Raw genomic sequence first — 14,251 nt, 5'->3', positions numbered from 1 at the left:
CAAACACTTGGCAATGGACAATTTGTTCTTTATTGATTAAAAATTAGACACATGCAGTAAAATACAAAGTCCAAAAAAGGAAAAAAAGCCTGACTATTTTACATCTTTCATTATAATCTACAATACACCAAAGTTGTGAAGAGGATCCATTTTCATTAACAGAGCATTGTCCTTAAAAGTAGGAACTAACTTAAAATTTCCACCTGCTTCCAGGTGCAGATCAGAAATTTGCACAAAAACCAAATTCTTAATGACACTGGAAAACAATTATGAACAGCATTGGCACTTACTGGAACAACATCAGAAAAGACAGTTGTCTAGCACTGTAATAGCCCAAGTAAATATTCCGGACCCCTACCCAAAAGATCTGGAGATCCATAGAGCAAACCCCAGCAGCTTCTTCCTCACTTATTTTCTCCATTAAAGAACTACGGAACCTTGGGTTAGCGTGAGCTCAAGCTCTCTAAGTCCTGGCTTTGGGAAAATGGGGAATAACAATAAATAGATGCTGCATTGTTCCATTTGAGCAGTTTGAGTCCTAACCTTCCTCAGCACCATACACAAATGAATGAGGAGGTCCCCAGGGCATGCAGGCAGAGGGAAAATAATACTGTACCACAACTACCTTGTCTCTGTATCCTAAAGGCTCCCAACACATCCACACTGAGCACAGGGTGACTGGAAAATCAAGGTGCCAGCCTGCTCTTCCCAAGCCGACAAGCTCAATGGGGGACACTGTAGGGAGTGCTTTGTGTCAGGCAACAGGGAATGGTGCCAACAAACAGTTGCCAACCCAGCCACCACCAACTCCCTGCTATCGGGCACTTGCTTCCTGGGCTGTAGAGAGCATCAGCTCAGCACCCCAGGATGATCTCACTCCCCAGTTCTCATCTTCCTCTCCCTCCCCTTCACACTCGCCAGCCATAGGGCTACAAACAGCCCACGGGGACACACCCAATATCCACCCAGAGGCTACAAGCAACAGGGGCGGTCAAAAAAGAACATGCACAATTCAGGAAGCTTCCACAGCTGTTCATAGAGAACGAAATATAAATACAGATTGTTCATCTGAAGACTTGGACGTTTAAAAAAAAAAAAAAAGGAAACAGAACAAAAATCCTAATTGAACCTAGTCATTCCGCTCTGTTTCTGCATTGTTTGTGTCTGATGGAAACAAAGCTCGTTTCCATCTGCATGTTAAATTACAGACTTACAACTTCTGTGTAGAAAACACTCCAGAGCCAAGAGCAGTTACAAAGGCCAACTGTGAAACAGTAGGAAAAAAAAAAAACAAGAGTCAACACCATTTATTATTCACATATTGCATTACAAGTGTCTCTTATCAAACTCAGAACATAATTTATATTATTCATGTAGAAACTCAACATCAACAGCACATGGAAAGAAAAGCTAAATACGTGTGTGACAGGGGTGCAGTGACATCCTGATCAAACACCGAGGCTTGGGCTGACGTGCAGCCCGACGACCCAAGGGACTGAGTGCAGGAGGGACAAACCCAGTGCCCGCTTTTGCCCAGCACAGCCACTCTACTGGTGATTCTTTATTGCTGTAAAACACAACAGGGATGGTTCCACGGGTACCAGCTTGCAAAGGACTGGGGAACATGTTGGGAGACCAGCTAGGCATGACCAAACTGGGTTTCAGGGACACTTGGAAGTGCATCTGTTCAAAAGGCAGAGTGACATAGATGTCCTCTCCCTGTGACCATGGATATTGTGTTCAGCATCTGAAAGACCAGTTTACAGGCAGCAATGCCTCCCTGGTCTGCTTCAAGAACAGACTATGTCTAAGATGCAGAATGAAAGCAGCATGAAGGACTGCTGAATGTAAATTAAAAGGTTCAGCCCTCATGCCATGCCTGGCACTCATGTGGAGAGAACCAAAATGATAAAGAAAAAAGAAAAAAATTAAGGCAGTTTACATAGGGAAGCTGACTTCTAACACCTCAAAGTCAAAGAACTTCTCCAAAACACAAACACAAGGGAAGGAAGTTCTCCCTCCTGTGGGTTAAGACTTTGCTTGCTTTCTCAGGTGCAAGCATTCAAACCAGCAGTTTTAAAACACACAGCCAAAGAGAAGCAGATTTCTCAGCACTCCAGGTGACCCAAACAACATGTACATTGGTGTTTCAGATAGAAGGAGAAGCAGGTAAAGAACAAACAAAAAAAAAATCCGTTCAGTATTAAAACTTGTGCAAAAACAGCAAGTGAAAAAGAATGAAACCACATGTAAGCAAACACTTAGGCAAGATCATCAGAGCAGTGGAACCCCCTGCTTCGTACTCAGTAGTATTTTTCTTTAAAGTAAGGCAATAATAAAATGAACATGCAGGCAATGACGTGTTGGGTCTGCATGTTTGAGATGACAGATACAAAAACATGAGAGTTGTTTACAAAAGGTGTAAACGTCATCGGTAATTTCAGGAAGGTTTGTGATCCTATTAAGGAAAATGTTAAAGCTTCTAGGAAGGGGGCTGGAGTTCAATTCTTTGGCAGTAGTGGTTTTTTTTTTTAGGCTAACAGAAGCATTACGAATATGCACATGTGGGTTCTCTGTTGGGAAACATCTCCTGGATCCAATGTTTAGCTGATGCTGAGCTGTGCAAATCCTATAAGTTTGCCATCATCCGGAATTTCTGAGCCATCGACACCAGATGCCTGAAACAGGGAACAGAGATCCAAATAGCAACACACATGTTCTACCTTCCAGCAGAAACCACAAGCAGGTGTATCAGACATGGTGGGGGGAAGCAGACACAGGACAACTTTGCACTGTATTCAGTAGTTTGCACTACCCAAAGTTAAAATTGAGTGCTTTTGTATTTTTGCCTTTTTCTTTTTTTTAAGATATGAAGGGCTGGGACTGAAGTTTTACCATGTCCACTCCAACTAGACATTATACATACAGTAACTGGGATAAAACCAAGTGAAAACTCCTTACAGGAAGAGTAAAAAATAAGAGCACTTACTCCAAATAACCTGATTAAGCCTTTGCTTTGCCACTGGAACTCCCCCCTGAATTTCACCACCTCAAAGATTTACCTGCTCTGCTTCTAGTTTTGGCTCTCTTCTTTGACCCACCACTCTTCTATTTTCCTTTTTTCTTCTTCATTTCCCCATTTCCTCCAGAGGGACAATGTATCTGGACCCTCCCTCATTCTCTTCCTCCAAGAAAGGAGTCTGTGGCAATTCTTAGCCCATCCACCTGCCTTGAAATATTTCTGCAAGTGCACATCCCAAGCCCCAAAAATACCCCTCTGCAACATTTACATATATTAATTAGCACATCATATCATGCTTATTTATCCCAGGTGCTGCTCAGAGGATACAAGCAGGGAGCCTGCAGTGCCTACAGTTATACAACCAGTAAGAAGCTTTGGAAAAGAAGGGAGGATTTAGAGTGCATACATCAGATGCCTGCAGTAAACATCTACATGCAATGCCTTCTCCTTGCAAGGGACAACTTGATCAATTAGGGAACAGGAATAAATACCAGTCTGAAAGTGATGGATCTGTTTGCCTGGGGCTCTTCCACAATTTTCTGCAAATTAGCTGCAACTGAAATCACACAGACACAAAGAAAATGGGCAGATATTAGGACAGGCTGGAGAAAAACATCCCAAACTCATTAGTCCTCTTTCTATTACTTCACAAACTTTGAATTCTTACACTGATAAGGACAAGTTTAGGTCTCAATTAGACTCAGTGTACTTAAACCTAAAGCTTTGAACTGTGAAAATGCTGTTATTGTTCCTACATTACTCTTTCAGGGGTAGTTATTTTCCCCGGGATGTGATGGGATCAATAGTAATAAATGCTCAAGGCACCTGGCAATCCAGGTAATTTTGCACTAGCAGCTTTCCTGTGTACAAGGAACAGCTTTGCTTGCTGCAGTTGGAATACACAGGCAGTGCTGACAGTTTCAAACTCCCACTTGCTGCACAGGAGGATTCATTTATTTAGCAAACTGACGTTTGAAGCAGCTGTTCCCCCCCATACAACTCATGCTGCTGCCCCAGAGCACATGCAACTCACACTTCCTTCCCCAGCCTTAATTAACCCAAAAAAGTCTGGCTGATTCCCATTCCAGCTCTCCTGCACAGGACCTGTGAGCAGGACAGGCTTGTGCAGCAGTTTGGCGACGCATCTCTGTCAGATGATAGTGATTTGGTTAATGCATCAATTAGACTTCATTCTGCATTACAAGGAACATTCGCCTCACAGTGTTACCAGCTAAATCATCTTCTTGTGAACTGGGGTGACCTACATGTTGGCACTGAACTGTCACCAGAATTGACAGCAGTTGTGCAGGGCCACTGGGGTAGAGACAAGGCCAGAGGAAATTTTCCTATCACTCACTAACCAGGTCATTTTTAACATGCAAAAAATGACTGAAATGGTTAGAGCAGAAAAAATAATTTGTAATTACCTATTACCAGATCTCTGCCATCAACAAGACCTGCTGAAATGAGCTCCTGAGACACACCATCTGCAGTATCTGTTGGGGAAAAACCCAAGAGCCATCACCACTGAGCAGAAATTGGCCAGCTGGTGAAGGCACCACACAGAAACCTAAAGGTGCTTGTACAAACCAAATAGCAGAGGTGCCCTTTACAAAAGACATAGATCAGGGTGCACACCAGGTGCTGTGAGCTCACTAAAGGACTGCACTTTAGCCATATCCATGAGTTTGACAGCAGTGCTCCAAGCCCAACTACAACAAGCCCTTCAGGAAGGCACTGTGGCCAGACACAGAACAGCACAACACCAAATACAAAACCTCCCCTTCACTCACTGGAATTTCCCACCAGCTCACCTTTCCCTGGGGTGAATTCAAAACGAATATCATGGAGCTCTTTATTTGAATTCCTGTGGAAAGAAGAGAATTTTATATAAAAAAGAAACCATTTCACGGCTTAAAAGCTGGCCAAAAGATAGTGTTGTCATTGAATAATCAGCCTGTGAATTCATTGCATTCTACCCCCTCAAAGGCAGAAACTCATCCCCTGGATGTGCATGTGGAAGCAGCACAGTCTGTGTCCCTGCCTGACAGGGCCTGGGCCAGTCCAGGACAGGTGAGTGTCAACTCTCTGCTACAAGGCCATGCTGTTCCACTGTCTCAACAACTCATACCCCTCAGCAAATATCCTTGGAGCACATGTTTCAGAGGAGGGAAGTGCTCACTGCTGCAGATACACACACATTATGGAAGTGATGCTCAGAATCCCCACTCCAATGCCTATCAACAACCAGGATGCCTCCAGAGATAAGAGGCAGGCTGTTTTAATGAGAAACAGCAGTGTGTGTAATGAGTGTAGAAAGATTCTTTTTTCTGCCTGTTTCCAGTGACAGAGCAGAATCCACTCCCTGAACTGAGTAAAAGCTCTTCACCCTCAACTGGCTGAAGTCTGAAGTTGTGCATGAAGATTAATATGGTCCAGCACAAGGCCAGAACCTCTGGATCCCTGAATCCTTTTAGGGAACCCAGCTAGCTCTTCTTTCCCACTCCATGAGAGTTTAGCAATGTTTACACAAATATCAAAACCTCTTTCAATACAGGATTTGCCAAACTGAAGTGGATGTGATAAATTGCTTTTCCAAGTTGCAGTTTCAGAAGAGTGGGTGAAATCCAAGCTGACACACACTTCACCACCACCCTGTTAATTAGCAGGTATTTTAATTAGAAGAGTGCCAGTGGGCCTCTCTACAAAGGCTGATGTTAACAGAATAGGTCAGTTTTGTGCCCTTACCTTAACCTTAATACAAGGTTGATGGGGACTCTCACATCTTCCTGTACCAGAGCTGCAGCAGGGGCTGCAGGTGGGGCCTGCAACAGGATTACATCATTTTAAGGCAGGTTAATAATACCTTGCTCTGGTTTTAAAATTAGAGCTAACCTTGATCAACTACAGATATAAGTAAAAGTTGACTCATCATTGGAATCATGGCACTACATTGAGAAAGATAACAGGCCAATGAACCAGGAAAAGTTCACAATTAAACAGGAGGGTCTCTGCAATTGCCTTGGAAAGAGTAAAAGCTACACAACTTTGAGAAATGCCAAAATGTCAGGAGACTTCAGAAGTGCTAAATGTAAAAAGACTACTTGCTTTGCATTAAAAGTTTTTGGATATTCCTCACAGCTTCAAGACCTCCTGTTTTAATCCCTGCCCCAAACATCTGATCTAAAAACCTGATACAACTGTATCAGGAAAAAATTGAATTGGCAGATCAGCATGTACTCTCAGTTACCATTTTTTCCCATGAAATCAAAGGCTTTAAGAACATCTAGCAGCAATTTCATAGCTGCCTATTTTCAATACTAAATTACTTCTGAATAACTACTGAAACATGTAATCAAATAATTTCATATTGGTTAGTACCAGATTTCCAATAGGGATGATCCAGGAGTTGTCCTGCACTTGTTACAGCACTTGTGATATTTCCAGTACAGAGCCAAGTGTTATTCAATTTCCAGCAAAAAGACCCAAATAAAATGGAGAGGGGTCAGTCACCTGCACTGCCCATGCAAAGGCAAGGGTTTCATACTTGCAGGAACAAGACAGACACAACACCAGGCTGATAATTTAAGCACAGAAGTCTTGACCAAGTGTTTTTTATCTAGATTACTTGCTTTTTCACAAGAGAAAAGGAAAATAACACTTTGTTAAACACTTTGTAAAACTAGCATTTTATTCCAAGGTGCTTTTGGCTAAGCAATGCAGCTCAGGGCTTCTGATCACAACATGGTTTCTGTTGAAACTGAAAACCACCAGGTCACTGAAAACAAACATGGGTTTATGGAGACACCCAGAGCTCTCAAAACAGTCACCACTGAGCAACAAGAGCCAGAGGACAGCCATAAAGAATAACACACTGACACAGAGAGCTGTGAGGAAGAACATATGTAGGGTTATAGAAAAGAGCATATTGACACTAAGAGCTATAGAGAAGAACACACTGACACAAGTTCATGAAGTTCAGCTTATGACAGGCTACCAAAAAATAAGACCTTGGGCAACGGATATGCTGCTAGTGCATATCCCAACTGTCACTGACACCAACACTGCTCCAGCCTTCACTGCTGCTGGTGTTTCAATTGCTGCATAAAATTCAGGGATTAAATACTAGCCTTTTTAAGGAGATTTGAAGGGTGTTGATTTAAGTATCCAATCTATTTTAATGTTGCCAATAATATGTCAAACTTCCACTGTTTCAGATTGTTCTGGCACACCTGGAATGGAACAGCTAAGGCCAAACCTGAAAGCTGGCAGGAAGGGTGTCTGCTCTTACCTGGGCTGCTGCTGCTGCTGGGGCTGCTGCTGGGGCTGCTGGAGGAGCCTGGCTGGGTGGAGGTACAGCAGTTGGAGGTTGTGCAGGTGCTTGTCCTGCAGCCTGAGGTAGTTCAGTAGGTGCCTGTGCTGGAGCATTGAGTGAAGGACCTGGAGGCTCAGCTGATGGAAACAGCTGCAAGCAAAAAGGAGTTCTAGTGAGAAAGGGAACTCAAGAGTTGTGATTCAAGCACCAGCTTTTCCCAGAAGTGCTTGTGTGCCACATAAATCACTTAGAGAAATTCAGTGCCAAGGGCATTCCCGAGCCTCCAGGACATTAATGCTGATCCCAAGTTGGTGTTCAGGGGTTTAAGGTGCCCTTATGTCCAGGGACCCATTCTGTCCTGACATTTGCAAGTTTTAATCACCAGGAAACCAAGACACCAGCACAGCTGTGGATCTTGGACAAAAATTACACTCTGTGGCAAGGCTGCATGTACACAGATATATCCAGCTGGGATGAGAGCACCCTCTCAGTCTCCCTCTTCCCTGGAATCTGAGTGCTACTTGTATTTTGAAGTAGCCATGCCCTCAGAGCAGAGCAGCCCTGCTTTGACTTGTAGTTCCTTTCAGAGAACAAACCCCAGCAAAGCAGTGAGATAACTATTGACAACTGAGCCTTTCACCAAGCAAATGTCAGAGTAATTTGGATATCAATGGAAAGTGAATTCAGAGTTCTTCAAATCATGCTAGAGAAGATCTAGGATTGGACTTTAGTCTCTTGCAAAAAAAAAACAAATCCAACCAATCAAACAAAAAAAAAAATCCATATGAAATTAACTGGAGGGTGGGGAAAAGAGCTAAATGGAAATTTAATCTCTTTTTTACCTCTTGTTATTCAGTACAGAGAAACTAATTTTGGCATGGGAGTCAAGGAACTGTCAGCTTGATGGCACTTCAGTGTGCCCTCCAGCTTACTCTGGCAGGTTGTAGGAAATATAAATCACCTTCAATGCTGGAAACCTGGACAAGAGACTTCCAATGGGAAAATTAATCCCAAAAGGATTCTGGTTTTTAGCTTTTTTTTTTTTTTAATTTAGCGTTTATGTCAAATTACAGTGCCAGAACTGTAGTCTTTCTCAAAATTCCCGTTTAGAAACACTTATTGAAAACAAATTAAGGAAGAACAGGACAGCCCAACCCAAGACTAATTTCTAGGAGACAGTTCTGTTTATCTTTCAACACAGGTAGGGAAAAGACAGACATAGAACAGTCTCTGGCAGATAAACTGTCCCTATCACTGAAAGATGAGACATACTAATATTCCTAATGTAACAAACAGTTCAGAACTGAAGAAAGACAATAAATTGCAATTGAAGTTGTGTTTGCTATCAAATACTACTACAGAATTCCTTCACAGTTCTGAGCACAGGTTCCGAACCAGAGAATCAGACAATGCAAACTAGACATCCTAAAGTTGTGTTCTGTTGGGTTTGTGTAGTTTGGGTTTTTTTTTTAAGGAGGAAATGAGAACACAGTTGTTTTGCTCAGATTATTCTTGTGACCAATTCATTATCTTGCAACAAACAGACTTTTGCCACAGCAAGCTGACAAGACATACAACAAACTTACCTCAAGAAGAGCTCTTGGCATTGCACAGCCAAGGATTCCTTTTATAGCGAGTTCTTCAAACAGAACTCAGCTAGATACTGGCTTCTACTTCACACATATTGCTTTCAAAGGCTAATAAAGCAAGTTCTTTGAAACATTTGCAATTATAACTTACCTCGGAATTCTGTACAGGTTCTTTCACTCTGGGAGACTAAAAAAAAAGAGAAAAATATGTCATTGCCTAGACCACAATGAAGCTTACTGACTAGGAGGACTTGTCAGAACCATATCTAAACATGATAAACCTATGTAATTGTTTGAAGTTACACATGTGTATTAAGATGCATGATAAAAGGGACACTACTTTGTTGTCACATTGTACCACCCAGAAACACAGCCACGTTTCAGATGCTGCAGTCAGTATTTCCACAGTGGCACACAACACCCTAAGCTGCTATCACTTAGCAAAATCCAGGACTCCTCACACTGGATCAAATTACTTAAGCATCGAGATAGGAAAATCCATTTTAAGCTACTCAAGTCTGGCAGAAAAAGAAACACAGATCTGCCTGGCAGAATTCTGCTAGAAAACAAGTTCCCTTCACTTACTCAGGGTGGTAGTTTCCAAACCAACTTGCTTAAAACATACAGAACTTCTGTAGGGTGGGAGGGAAGAATCAGCCTTGCTTGTGCTGCTTTTTAGAAGGAAATCCCTGGCCTGCTCCCCCTGCCTTGGACCCTGCATTCTGCTGTGCTCTTTGTGAGAGAAAGCAGGGAACTGACAGGTAGGCGCACACTCAGCAGTGAGACAAAGACACCAGTGGAACAATGGGGAAAATGCAGGCAAAGCAACGTGACCAGCTTTTGCTTATCAGTAAAACAAAGATAACAGTCCACTAGCTGTTTCACATGAGCAGGGGGAAATTGCCAAGTACTCCTGGAAAGCCCTGCAATTAAGAGAGCCTGCAACTTTGATTTCCAACAAGTCCAATTAGTGGAGATAGGTGGAATGGTTTGGTCCATGCTGGGAATAAAAAAACCCTGCTCCTTGTCCACATAATGGTCTAACAGGTTGCTGTTTGGACAGTACAAGCTGGACAGCAGAACACTGAAGCTCATCATGCCCTTACTCTGAGAGAGTTTCTCCACTAATAGAGGTTTAATGAGTGCAGATCCGAGCAATTTGTAACATATGACTCAGAAGCTTCTTGTGATAAAAGGTTAAGAAGTCTTACTCTCAGAACAGCAAGTTTCAAAAAGGCCTCTGGACAGGGGGAAAAGGAACAGTTCTCTCAGTATGACTATGTGTAGGCAGTGTCAGGGTAAAACTCACACAGCCAGAAAGGTAAAGCCTGAAATCCATCTCAGTGTGCTCAGCCTTTACTTGACAGTTACCGGTGGGATGAAAAACATGGCATTCCTCCCAGAGAAATAGCCCTGCTCCACATCTGCAGTCCACAGCTGCTGCAGTGCCCTTCCAGGAACAAAGCTCCTACCCAAGAGTACCCAGATGCCCCAAGGAATTACAAAAAAGGAAAGATCAGTGTGCTAAGCACTGTACAGATGAGTATGGAAACACTGGCCCTGCCCCTCAGCTGACAACTGATCCAGATAAATGACCAACAGAAGTGGTGAGAGCCATTTCAGTATGATCCAGCAAGTGCCCAGGTGGCCAAGAAGGCCAATAGCACCTGGCCTGTATCAGGAATAGCGTGGCCAGCAGGACTAGGGCAAGGACTGTCCCTTGTACTCAGCACTGCTGAGGCACCTTGAGTGTTGTGTTCAATTTTGGGCCCCTCACTACCAGAAAGAGCAAGTCCAGAGAAGGGCAACAGAGCTGGGAATGGCTCTGGAACACCAGGAGCAGCTGAGAGAGGTGAGGGGGGCTCAGCCTGGAGGAAAGGAGGCTCAGGGGAGACCTTCTAAGTCTCCACAACTCCCTGACAAGAGGGTGCAGCCAGGTGGGGATCAGGCTCTTCCCAGGTAGCAAGTGAAAAGAAGAAATGACTTCATGTTGCACCAGGAGAGGTTTAGATTGGATATTGGCAAAGATTTCTTTACTGAAAGGGTGCCCAGGGAAGTGGTAGAGTCACCACCTCTGGAGGTGTTCAGAAAATATGAAGAGGTGGCACTTGGGAACAGGGTTAGTGGTGAACACAGTGGCTCTGGGCTAACAGTTGGACTCAACAATCCTGGAGGTCTTTTCCAACCTTAAAAATTCTCTGATTTTATTAAACACATAGACAGAAAGAAAACAGGACAAACATTAAAAAACATTTACCTAAGGCACAAATAGAATGACCATATAAATCACCACTGCACAGATTTATCAGGTAACAGAAAGTACACAATTTAAAAGCCCACAGAGCACAACTGCTTTAATTTTAATTCAAGGTTTTAAATGCAGAGAGGAAGTTCAGAAGGTCTTTATATCCAAAAAGTAATGTTGACCCAGCAAGGCACCATTTTCAGTGAACTGAGGAGGTATTTTTGGCTTTGGGTATAATAAATATTTGCTTGCTTTCAGGTGCAGTCCTAGGAAGAGACTTATAAAATACATGTTTGCACATATTAAATTCACCCTATTTTTTCTGTGAAGTGGAAACAAGTGAAAAATACCAACACTTTCCATTTATGTAGATGATTTTGTGCAGGTTAATACTTCAGTGTTTTGGTACATTAAGTCAACCTGTAGGGCCTCCTTTTACTTTTACTGCAGTAAAATGCAGGTACAGACGGAATCACAGAATCACAAATTGTTTTGGGTTAGAAAGGACCTTTAAAAATCCTCTACTCCACCCCCACTGCAAGGGGCAAGAAAAAGAGGTGCCACCTAGTTATTCTATCCAATAACCTGGTTAAAATTGCAGAGGGATTTACGAACAGGTAGAATTTATGCCAAGTGTTTGAAATATGACCAAAAACACAGGATAAACACTAATTCTCAATAACACCACTGTATTCATGGCAAAATATTGGCAGTTTGTATACAAGTCTTAGGACTGCTTGAAAAGGAATCAAATTCAAGTAGCCAGGCAGACATGTAGAGTGGTCTGAGGCTCCACAGTGCCCTTCCTGACATCCAGGAACATACAGGTGCCCCAGAGTGCTGTGATACACAGGAGTAACACAAAATGATAGTATACATCTACAGGGAGGTGACTGAATTGAGACCTGCTACTCCAACATCCTTCCTAAAGCTTTGCTGAATGGGAGACCTACAAGGGCCAAGCACAGCCCAAATGAGAGCGATCAGGACAGGCAGCAGTACAAGAAAAATATATCAAAGCATCAAGAAAAAGCTGTCTTGAAAAGGAGCTTGTAAACATGCGTGTCAATCTGCTTTTTCCGGTCTAAGAGGAATGAAACAAGTAAGTACTGTTCAAAACACAGTAAACAGTGTTAAGTCATGTTAGCCTGAGCTTTGAGACAAGATACAAGGAGTTCTAGATAATCTCTGGAACAGAATTAAGGTCTTTTACAATACTGCCTCCTAAAATTTGATGGTATTCTAGCCTACAAAAGGAATTTAGAAGAATTCAGCTTACATCTAGTAGCTTATTCATCAAAGAATTTCACTAGTAGCTACCTGGTACCAGGAAATTTTTCTTGATCATGTATAATACAAAGCTGGACACAATAAGCTTTTTAAGAAGTCACAAGAGCTGCTGTCACAAATAATACATTTACTGTATCAAATGGCTTTTAAAAACTCAAGCATTTCAGAAGATGCTGAAAATCTTGCATTTAATACTGAAGTGTCTATTCACAACAGCAACAGATGCCAGACTAATGAAAGAGAAATGAGAGAAGTTGTAAAGGGATAACTACTTCAAACCAATACTCCATTTTTCCCTTTCATACTGAAAAGCTTCCCCTAAACATCCTTCACTGTCTCACTAATTCAATTACAGGATGATTAAAACACAATCCATTTCCAGCCACCTGCTGCAGTGAAAAGAGACCAGTCAAACCCACAGTCAAAACCACAGTCAAAACCCACACGGGTGACTGCTGGGGGAAAACAACCTGAAAATTCATTGTAATCTTTCAGCTGATCATCATACATTACTCCTCTGAGCTGTTGCTGGGGGGGTTTGTATATGTGTTGGGAGAGGGGAAAGTGGTGTTTTCTTGAGGATTTTCAAGCACAAGACTAATCACTCCTGTGACTTCAGGGATGCTGTGAGGTTTTCTACCAGGATTAATCAATTTCAGTCTAACTGGGGGGCAGAACCAAGCCCTGCATGTTTCAGAATCAGCCATAAGAACAGGCCCTATTGATTTCAGCTCCATCCTGGAGAGGGCAGTAGGATAAAACCTCTCCTGACACTTCCAGGAGAAAGCATCTCAAGCAGTCAGCACCCTTAAAGGGAATATCCTAGCTGCAGTGTATTAGTATGCTGAGCTGGGAGCAGGCTGTCTGAATTAACATTTCCAATTATACTGAACATTCCTGAATGAGACCAGCTGTGCCCCACAATGACAGAAAAGATCAATACAATTTCTTCAACCTTCAGTCTGCTTTCTTTGCTTCAGCTTCCAACTCGAGGGAAGGGATTACAGCTTGCTGTGTATCATGCTGAAGGCTATGTGCTTCCGAAATATTTTCAGACCTACCACAATTGGACAACAAAACAGAGACAGTGGAGTTTGAGGACCCACCCTGAGCTGTGAAATTGCTGCTCTGCCTTCCTCACTTTCTTCATCAAGCTCATCATCACTCCATTCCCAGCCACCATCTTCAGTCTTATGAAGACGCCCACTGGAGCCTGGGACTCTCCGGACCTGCCCAGCACAAGAACACAGAATTTACATCTCAAGCAAACAGTTTCTACAGTTGATTTTAGAAGAAATAGCACCAGAACATCTTTGTGCTCCATCACCTGCCATGGTGTCTGATTATTTTATTGAAACTAACAGCTCTACCTAGAAAACTTGTACTGCAGTAGTTATTATTAAAAATGTGACTACAAGCACAAAAAATAGCACAACTGTAACAGCAAGAGCCCAGGAGATTTTCAGTACCTTTTTGGATCTTTCAGTGATTGTTGGTGCTCTCTGCAACATCTTCTCTTGTAAAAACTCTTTATTCTGCAAAGAAAAAAATACCAAACATTTGCATTGCTGAAAATGTCTTTTGATGCCTTCACTGTCTCTGATAAAGTAACTTAAGCTGTTTCTAGCAGAAAGTGGTTTACATGTTTCATCCCTATTACCCAAGGATATTAACCACTCCCCTACTTTGGGCTGCAATATGTGATGTTTCATCCCAAATACCTTTTCAGTTAACAGTGGCACTCTCCTTATGCAAAGTGACATGGAATTAACAACAGAGGAGCTGGATAT

At 42.5% G+C, this 14,251-nt stretch overlaps 1 protein-coding gene across 3 annotated transcripts in view; it reads right to left on the bottom strand.

The window, feature by feature from the left end:
- Positions 1-11: 11 nt before the first annotated feature.
- Positions 12-14,251, bottom strand: part of OXSR1 (oxidative stress responsive kinase 1) — an 87,395-nt gene continuing 73,155 nt past the window's right edge. For 2 of the 3 annotated variants that reach the window (XM_077789521.2, XM_021555329.4), the window contains 9 exons: positions 13,931-13,996; positions 13,568-13,690; positions 9,078-9,113; positions 7,314-7,487; positions 5,771-5,847; positions 4,837-4,889; positions 4,450-4,518; positions 3,514-3,578; positions 12-2,678 (listed from right to left, as the gene is read on the bottom strand). In XM_077789521.2, coding sequence (XP_077645647.2) covers positions 2,604-2,678; positions 3,514-3,578; positions 4,450-4,518; positions 4,837-4,889; positions 5,771-5,847; positions 7,314-7,487; positions 9,078-9,113; positions 13,568-13,690; positions 13,931-13,996 — 738 coding nt within the window. In that variant the 3' untranslated portion in view covers positions 12-2,603. Of the gene's footprint in view, positions 2,679-3,428; positions 3,579-4,449; positions 4,519-4,836; positions 4,890-5,770; positions 5,848-7,313; positions 7,488-9,077; positions 9,114-13,567; positions 13,691-13,930; positions 13,997-14,251 lie in introns of all 3 variants that reach the window. The other variant, XR_014950457.1, reaches the window with a different exon arrangement.

The sequence above is a fragment of the Lonchura striata genome, chromosome 2, assembly GCF_050655825.1.
Source record: "Lonchura striata isolate lonStrDom1 chromosome 2, ASM5065582v1, whole genome shotgun sequence".
Classification (NCBI taxonomy): Eukaryota; Metazoa; Chordata; class Aves; order Passeriformes; family Estrildidae; genus Lonchura; species Lonchura striata.
This window is presented reverse-complemented; position numbering and strand designations above follow the sequence as displayed.